This window comes from Protomyctophum parallelum, assembly GCF_964188405.1.
Source record: "Protomyctophum parallelum genome assembly, chromosome: 17".
NCBI classification, from domain to species: Eukaryota; Metazoa; Chordata; class Actinopteri; order Myctophiformes; family Myctophidae; genus Protomyctophum; species Protomyctophum parallelum.
This window is the reverse complement of record NC_139719.1, coordinates 20563690-20572891: the sequence shown is the minus strand read 5'-3', so window position 1 is coordinate 20572891 and position 9202 is coordinate 20563690. Positions and strand designations below refer to the sequence as shown.

General features: G+C 42.4%; 1 protein-coding gene across 1 annotated transcript; it reads left to right on the top strand.

The window, feature by feature from the left end:
• Positions 1–640: 640 nt before the first annotated feature.
• wbp2 (WW domain binding protein 2) lies at positions 641–7124 on the top strand. The gene is made up of 8 exons (XM_083786802.1): positions 641–897; positions 1642–1750; positions 2473–2608; positions 3328–3420; positions 3539–3688; positions 3826–3948; positions 4474–4556; positions 5776–7124. The coding sequence occupies exons 1-8, from the start codon at positions 839–841 to the stop codon at positions 5821–5823; spliced, it is 801 nt and encodes a 266-aa protein (XP_083642928.1). The 5' UTR covers positions 641–838; the 3' UTR covers positions 5824–7124.
• The last annotated feature ends 2078 nt before the right edge of the window (positions 7125–9202 follow it).

Here is a 9202-nt window from a genome sequence, read left to right as displayed (position 1 = left end):
CATCTGGTCTGCATAGAAAGTAGAAACCCCTGGAGTTTGATAGTCGCAGTCAGTCAGTCAGAGAAGGACAAGGTGCACCAGAACCCACTCCATTCTCTGTTTAAACTTAAAACGCTTGCCTTAAAGTAAACAGTCAAAATGCTGCTGGAAAAAGTATTTTTTTTGGTGAAAATTAATGTCACATGTTTTCGAGCGTTGTGCATAGTTTACATAAGAATAAATACAATTCAAGACAGATTTTGCGCCCTTACATGTTGGCCCTTTTGAGTACAGTGACAGGTAGGTTACTTACTACTTAGTTACATTAAATATATGCAAATTGCACTGGAAGTTACTGATAAATAAAATAATCCATGGAAAGTGAGAAACTTTATAAATGTTACGATGAAGATTAGTAGTTATATGTTATACTGGGCAGAAGCTGGTTGCGTAATGCATACACATAACATTGCAAGGCAACAGGAAATAAATGACTATAATAAAACGTATTATCTTTGGCTCTACCTCTGTACCATAGACTGTAGAAAATGCTCTGACTGTACTTATTTTACCAAACGACGTCTGACGTCACTTCGTGGGCGGGGCTTCCTTGCAACGCATGGCGGAAGTGCAGTATGGTGTCATCATCCGATCAGAGCAGGCAGAGCTGTCATCATCATCAGCACCATAACAACACACTGCTACACTACAACACGGCTTCATTTACTACTGAACAGTGAACCACACTACATTGCTGTTCATTCTTTTGTTTTAAAAACAGCACCACTGTCGTGTCTGCTCCACAGACAGCAGCAACTACACACACACACACACACACACACACACACACACACACACCATGGCTCTGAACATGAACAACTCGGAGTCCGGCGGCGTCATCATCAACAACAGTGAAAGGTATAAAAACCGATACATACGATACTCTCGCGGGCTAGCTGATGATCTATATAGAAACTAGCCGATATGCATATGCGACGCGTAGTGAACTTGTAGATCGGCTATTTGAGCTTGTCCAGGATATTAGGAACACCATGGATGTTGAAGTGTTCTAAATATATAACCATATCTGTCGCTTCGTGGTGTGTGTATAATTTGGGTAAGCATCCAGACCAAGATCCTGTCATTGCAGTGCAGTGTTGTGTGTTGCATTGCTAGCTCTGTCATCATCATCAACGTCTGGCTCCTATATTGCTACAAATGAAATGCTGTCTAAGAATATTGAGTAAAAGATTTAAAAAAAGATACCAAATCTGCATATGCAGTGGCTACAGAACCTTCCCGAACCTATAAAGTTAAACCTATTAGGCCTACTAGTGTATGTCAGGTCGCACATGGCCAAATATAGCAGGCCAGTGTCACAGACACAGTACCATGATCTGATGATCCTAATCCCTTTACTACTGTTTACTGGAAATAAGTGGTCAAGTGAGTGTTTTGTAAGTGCATGACCAACTGACGTATGTTGTTGACCCCCATGATCTGATTATATGATTGATTGTGAAACTTGGCGTTGTTAAAGAGGTCAAATAAACGAAGCACACTGTTTGTAAAGACAGTGACACTATACTGATTGTATCTGCTCATATAGTGTATAGTCAAATTCTAAATGTAACCAATTCAAATGCTTATGTTCCTCTCCAGTGTTTTGATGAACTATGACAATGTGGAGCTGGCGTTTTCTGACGCAGACAACCTCCCGGAAACCTTCAAAAAGAGCAAGAAAGGGAGTGTCTACCTCACACCTTACAGGGTGAGAGACTAATGCCTGGTTTATTCTTGGTTGTTACATGATTGTCAATGCATAACAAATAGCCGGTGGACTCCAAGTCATCAACAATAAGCATAATAGGGGGCACGGTGGCACAGTCGGTATAGTGCTGTCGCCTCACAGCTAGAAGGTCCTGGGTTCGATTCCCACGTGTGTGGTTCTATCCTCCGCGTCATCAGTGCCGGAGTGGGGTTGGCGAAAGGGCCTTTCTGTGTGGAGTTTGCATGTTCTCCCCCTATAGGGTAGGTAGTAGTACCCCAACAAAAAACATGCAGTAATCCTGGTCTCTCCACTGGCCAGCCTGGGGGCGCCTGATGGAGGGGAATGGAACTGGTCGGAATAACGTGTTCCTTCCACACACTATATGTCCGGCTGGGGAAACTCTCCCCTGTCAGGTGAAAAGAAGCAGCTTGGACTACTCGTGCATAGAAGGAAGCATGAGGTCACTCCGCTACCCCAGCCCCACGTTGGCAGAGGAAGTGTAGTGCCCAGGATTACATTATTAGATAATTGACACTGGGTGAAAAAATGGGTAAACTACAATAAGCATAATAAATAAAGCATAATTACTTGGTTCTACTTTAGAGCATTATTTGTATGTACGTATCTATTGTTGTGAGTGGACCGCTACGTCTCTGAGGTGATGGAAAACGTTGATGCTTGAGTTGTTTAACAGCTGACAGGATGGTGTTGCCGTCTCGCAGGTGATCTTCCTGGCGAAGGGGAGAGACGCGTTCAAGTCCTTCATGTTGCCCTTTTATCTGATGAAGGGCTGTGAGGTCAAACAACCTGTGTTGGGAGCCAATTACATCAAAGGCACAGTCACCGCTGAGCCTGGAGGTGTGTGTGTGCCTGTGTGTCAGTGCATTGCAGCAGTGGTTCTCATTTTCTCACACATGCGGGTCGGGGGTCCCCACGCGTGATTTTGGGGCGGGACCCCAGGTGACAGTAAAGTGACAATGTAAGGACTTGCAGTATAAGACCTTTTTAACCCATTCTGAGCAGGAACCCCTTTTTCCGGTGTTTTAACATTGTTACACTTTAGCTATTGAAAAATAGCAGATCTACAAGCTCATAGCGTGGCACCGAGTGCCGCACTACGAGCTTGTAGGTCTGCTATTTTTGAAAAATCGCGAAAATGTAGTGCAAATCTTTGAATATATATTTTTTTATTTCGATGTCAGGCCTAAATGGGTTAATACCTAGAAAAATTAAAAAAAATTAAAAGACCATTACTGAATCAAAAGTAGTCAATCAACTATATCATAAAATATGATATAAATATATTATATTAATAATATGTCAAATAATAAGAAAGGCAAAAATTGTGGAAAGAAAAAGTTGGTCCACAAGCTCACGTAGGTCGTCTATTTTCACAATATTTATTTGTGGAACTGAGTCAAACTAAAATGCAATGCCTCAACTCAATTATGACGGCCTGAAAAGGTTGGGAAGTTGGGAACCACTGCATTACAGAATTAGTCATTATCTTTCCATTTTCCTTTCTATTACATTGTACTCTGCATATACTGCATTCCTTCTTTTTATTATCGTTCAAGGGGGATGGGAGGGCTCTGCCACGTTCAAGTTGGTGTTCGCTGCTGGAGGAGCCATAGAGTTTGGACAGTACATGCTGCAGGTCGCAGCTCAAGGTATACCATTCTAAAACGTACAGTTCCAAGGCACTGTTGACAATCCTCGACATGGCGATGATAACGTATGACATTTGCTTTTATCTGCGTTTTCTTTTTTCCATTTCATGGATTACAGCATCTAGGGGTCAGCCTGTGGTTCCAGGGTTTGGTGGCTGCCCTTTCATGGCAAACGGCGCCTACACATACCCCCCTCCACCTGCCAATGGCATGTACCCCGCCGGACCCCCACCTGGCTACTCCTACTCTAGCCCCGCTCCTGCTCAAGGTAACAAACAAAACGTTTCACAGTTATCATCAGCTACGCTTTTGATGTACTTGGATGATTATGCAAGGCTGATTGCAATCAATGCTGATTGCATTGATTGAACCTAAACTGCAAGCGTCCCGTTCCTCTTGTGGCAGGTGGATTCTATCCCCCAGCCCAGTTTGGTGACGGCCCTGCAGCTTACATGCCTCCTCCTCCATACTCCGCTCCTCTGGGCCAGCAGCCCCCACATGACCCAGACCTGCCCTCCACATCCGCAGGTGAGCCCTATATGGTGTTGTACTGTGCGTCAGTTAGTGAAGATAACAGATCTACTACTAGCTCACATTTTACGATGAGGTGCGTAAAATGTAAGCTTGCATAGATCTGTTTTTTCTTTTTATGTTTTGAAAATGTTTGAAAAATGTTGCCTACAGTACATGCCCATAAAGGGATGCCAGATGGAAAGTGGTGGTGAATGAAATTGTCCGTCAGTTGGACAGTGTCTAATGTTAAGGCATTCCCTCATTCGCAGACTGCAAATGGGACATTTTTTTCAACTACTGTCACTGAATTATATTTTGGTATTCTCCATCTCTGTCTTGCTCCACTTTCTCGGCTGGCCTCTCTCAATTTCTTATTTTGTCCTCATTCCCTCTCATGTTAGCTGAGACTGATTAGCTCCCGTCATCTCGTGGGTCCCAGGGATTAATTGTAAAACCATGCATAATTACTGCAAGCCCTGACTCTCCTCTCCCTCTCTCTCTCTCCCTCTCTCTCTCTCTCCCTTCCTCCCTCCCTCCCAGCGGAGGCCAAAGCAGCAGAGGCAGCCGCTAGTGCCAGCAGCAGCAGTGCCACGCTCCCTTCCTCACATGTCTACCTACCACAGGTAGGCTGCCTGGCACCACGGTGCCTCAGTGTCTGAGAACTAAGCACACATGATCCATCCATTATTTCTGGCAGGAGACTTCACCTCCTTGTTTTGCATCGGCAAAATGGTCGAACCTTGCACCAAAACGAGTTTAAAGCTAGCAATGTCTTGAAATTGTTCCATCGCAGACATAATGTACAGTAGTGTTGCAGAACAAGCCACCAATTGTCTTTTAATGACGTACTAGTCATATAGTTGTAAACCCTTCTTTAATTAGCCCTGCCATTACTGAGAAACTTCCACTGGAAGCTTTTTAGGATCTTGTAGCAATGCTAATGGAAATGAATGTTATGAGCTAATCAGTGTCTGTTGACCCCTTTTCCCGGAGTCCATTTTTTAACTTTGCCTGCATTACAATCTGAACTACATACCTGTAAATTATTGTGACTGCATCTGGTATCGTTGTGACAAAATCTGTTCACAGACATAATAATAATAATAATAATGAATTGCATTTTAAGTGCCTACTCAAAGCGCTTACAATGGTTCATTCATTCAGTCGACGCCAGCGTCCTCACTTCCCACATTCACACACCAATGGTGGCGAGCTCACACTGACCGACACATTGGAGGCAATGTAGAGTTCAGTGTCTTGCCCAAGGACACTTCGACATCATGTAGAGTGTAGACACTAGACAGGAGGAGGAGCCGGGATTTTGAACCGCTGGCGCTGACCCATGGATCATTGGACCACCTGCTCTACCTCCTGAGCCACAGCCGCCCTACTAGACATGAACATCAACTGAAAACAACACCAGCCGCAACAGCATGGTTGAAATAGTTTTGGGGGGTTATTTAGTGATAATGTTAGTGGTCTATTTAATTTCTTCACCAAAACAGGGTTATGCTACGAAGTACAGTACTGTCTACTGTGCACTCTAAAGTCTAAATTCATGCATTTGATTTGATTTCTAATCAGTCAAGGCAATTGCTACTGTTGGGGAAAGGTAGGCCATTTGTCCGGAATTCTGTGAAGTGAATCTGGCCCAGGAGTGATCCAAGGACAGGGCCTCAAGGAAGCAGGGCACAGCTACTGTATACTCGGCGAGCTCAGTTGACACAGGCGCCTTCAGCTCAGACGGACATGAATACATTAGCATAAAAAGGGTCATTGTGTGCACACATTGAGAAAACGCTTTGTGCTCCGTACATTAACTTTCTTTCCGTTCTCTCCCAGGACAAGCCTCCTCCCTACTCTCCCTCTGAAGACAAGAAGAACCAGTAGAGCTATTCATTCTCAGGTCTCCTTTGGTTTCATCTACTGTATATTGCACCTTATCTTATATCTCAATGTATCAGAGTCCTCCCATCTCGTTAACTGGAAGGCCAAAGTCTCGCTTTTCAATTATTTTCTTTGTCTCCTCTCCCTTGGTACAAGATCACCTCCCAAGCCAATCCTGTTGGTATCATATACATTCCTATTCTTCAATGCTTTCAATCTCTCCCCTTATTTCTTTCACTTGGCTTATAAAAAAACCCCATGATCTAATCATCAGCCACCAGTTATTTCTTCTACATTCTATTCTTATTTGGCAAGCCTAAAGATCCAATCTGATATAAGTTATAAACAGTATTAACATCAGTCTTTCAATAGTGGATATGATTGTAATTAGGGCCAAAGCTGTCAGGATATGAGGGATATTTTCAATATAGTTCACCTACACTTTGTAGCCTGATGAGTTGGCTGTTTCAAAATGTGTTGCCTTGCAAGTTAGCTGAAGCAGAAACAGACTGCCACCCCAGACTATAGATTTAGCTGTGGTGTGAACTGTGAAGCTCACTTATAATTTTCTACAACTGTTAAACTAGACTGAAATAATTCCTTTGCTAACCTGTCTAGGAGCAAGCTAAATGCGTTTTATTTTTCTATAAGTTATTTGTGTGTACAGGCTTTTACTATGTCAATAAAAAATAAATAAAGGGAAAAAATACATTTTCTGAGTACTAATCTATGATAACATGCTTTTATAAGGATAGCTGATTTCCGGGCGGTCTCGTCAGCTTTGACATGTTTAGTTGATGGAGTAAAACCACAAAGATTAGAAGGAATACAGCCCCAGCAGTGAATCCTGGATCTGGGATTAGACTAGTCACTGAATGTGGCCAGGGCCTGTAATGACATGCTAGTAGTAGGGATTAATTTACTCTTTTCTATGTATGTGTGTGTGAGAGAGAGAGTGAGTGCAGTGCAGAGCAGTTGCTCGATGATGTCATGTGCAGGCTGTCATTCCCCTGAATGTTGTAGAACACACATATGGTCAGACAGTCACTTTTCCCACAACAATACCTTGCTTAACCCATAGCTAATTTAGACTTTGTTGTACAACTGTGTCGCTTGGCTGGGAATGAGGATATTCAACTTAAAAATGGCTTCACTCCTCACCGTTCTACTCTGCTGTACAGTACTATAACACTAACAGAAGCATGTACAAACACCAGCTTGTTTGACTTGTTTAACCACTGTTTCGTGGTGATGTTCGTAACTGACATCTGAGACCCTCAGCGTCCACTTTCTTCCTTCTATTGTGTATATATATATATATATATATATATATATATATATATATATACAGTATATGTGTGGCAAAAGGCAGATAGTTGATTCTTTGCACTTACAGAGCGCTATGCATTCCACCCCAATCCCCCATTTCCCCCTAATTGTGTGCATATTAATAAACACATGTATTTATTTTAATTAACGAGTAATTTATTTTGAAATGAGGGGTAAAGAAAAAGTGTTCTCGACAAAACAAAGCATGATGTCAAATGTAACTAATGCATGTATGCATTGGATTGAGTTTTATTAAACTTATCTTGATTCATGTGAATTGTGTGGGTTCATTTCTCTAGTAGGCCTACGGTATGTCTCTAGCATGTAGTTATGGCTACCTTTACTGAATATCCAGTTTAAACATGATGCATTAACACAACACAAAAAAATGATTCCCGAGGCATTAGGAGAGTTAAGGTTAAATGTCTTTAGACTTCAGCCTTGAAATGTGCTTTTCCCTTCACGCACATTCAGTAGTCCTCGTTTCTGTGCTTTCTGGACAACTCGCGCGAATCCACAACAGCATCCCAAAAGACCAACGTCCAATGTCCTGAAAATATTCCCAGGTCACTCTCACTCACAGCTATGCGTTCAAAGGCTCAAATGTAAAAAGGTCGATATACCATTAAAACATCTGTTCAATACAGCAGATTTCATCACAACAGTCAGCATCACATTCACAAGTTTAGGATTCAAGTCAGGATAAATTGTTTGAGCACACATGTGCAAGATCCCATGAACAATAGGTGTGGTCCCTTTTCATTTATAGATTCTACATCGATTAGTGTATTTATAGTTTAAACTATAACGTGAGAGAATGGCAGAAATGCTAGATTAACCACTTAAGTCTAACCATACTATGGTGTTGCACAGTGGAAATAGCCAATCTATAAGCTTCGCTTGCGATGTGTGCAATGTTGAGCTTGAAGATGGGCTATTTTCGAAACTTATAAATGACATGCCCAAAATAGGGACACCAGTGTGAAAGTGGATAAAAGGATGAAATCAAGTCAAATCAAGTATAAATTAAGCTTTACTTTCCTCTGATAGCCAAAAGACAAGTACAAGTCCAGGTGTTACTGTGCCTGTGTCATACTCCCATTTGAAGGTAACTGTAGTAGTAATGCCTCCTCAATCATTCTCCATAGTGGGGTTCGAGAAAAGGATGGCATGGGGTGGCTAGTTTTAGTTCTAGCTTGCCTACTGTAGCAAAGGCCAATGCAAGTCCTACAGGCCAACATAGGGATATTCATTCAAGCTATTGTCGCTCATGTATCAAAGGTAAAAGATAAAATAATTGTCTGCCTAAGGCCGATTCTAAAAGTTTTCTGAAAAACTTCAAATATTTATATAGCAGCATCAATTTTATTTTTTAAATTTTTGAATACTGTACATACTGTACAGAACCCCCAAAATGGGTTCCCGGCCTGAATGGGGTAAAACACTAAAAGAGGTCTGTCGTTCCGTTTGGGAATCTTACCCTGCTTCTCTATTTGGAAACTTTCATCCAATTTCATCTAATCATCCGATTCTTGATTATTAAAAAAATAAATAATCTGGTAGAGCTGGACATGAAACTAAAACCTTCTTTTCCTAATCCTCTCCCGGGTCAGAGTTCATGATGACTACTGCTTTACTCCATGTGACAGACAGCAACACTAAACAGTTGTTAAAAGAAGATGCCCTTAACCTTTCATACGAGATCTGTTCTTTTTGAGTGGTGCAACCACTCCCTTAGGGAGCTATGTGTATGGGTGGCTGGGTCTGAGAATGAAAACAGCACGGTTGTTTTCACCACCTGTGCGCAACCTAACACACACACACACGCACATATTAACTGTATATATGGTGATTTCGGGTGTGCCAGTACAGTACAGTGACAGTACAGTACAGTAGTAGAGGGACCCCCACACGGTAACTCTGTCATTTCTCAACCGTTTGGGACGCGGGGCGGCTCGCCGGAATCGGGCCGGCACCCTGGGTGCGTTCCTGTGGGTCAGGACCACCAAACAGAGTTGCACCACTCACTTCACACGGGTGTGATTTTTCTCCC

Coding starts and splice junctions, on each gene's coding strand:
- wbp2 (XM_083786802.1), top strand. CDS start 839: ATGGCTCTGAACATGAACAACTCGGAGTCCGGCGGCGTCATCATCAAC. Junction 3,689..3,825: donor TAGCCCCGCTCCTGCTCAAG/GTAACAAACAAA, acceptor CTCTTGTGGCAG/GTGGATTCTATCCCCCAGCC. Junction 4,557..5,775: donor CACATGTCTACCTACCACAG/GTAGGCTGCCTG, acceptor GTTCTCTCCCAG/GACAAGCCTCCTCCCTACTC.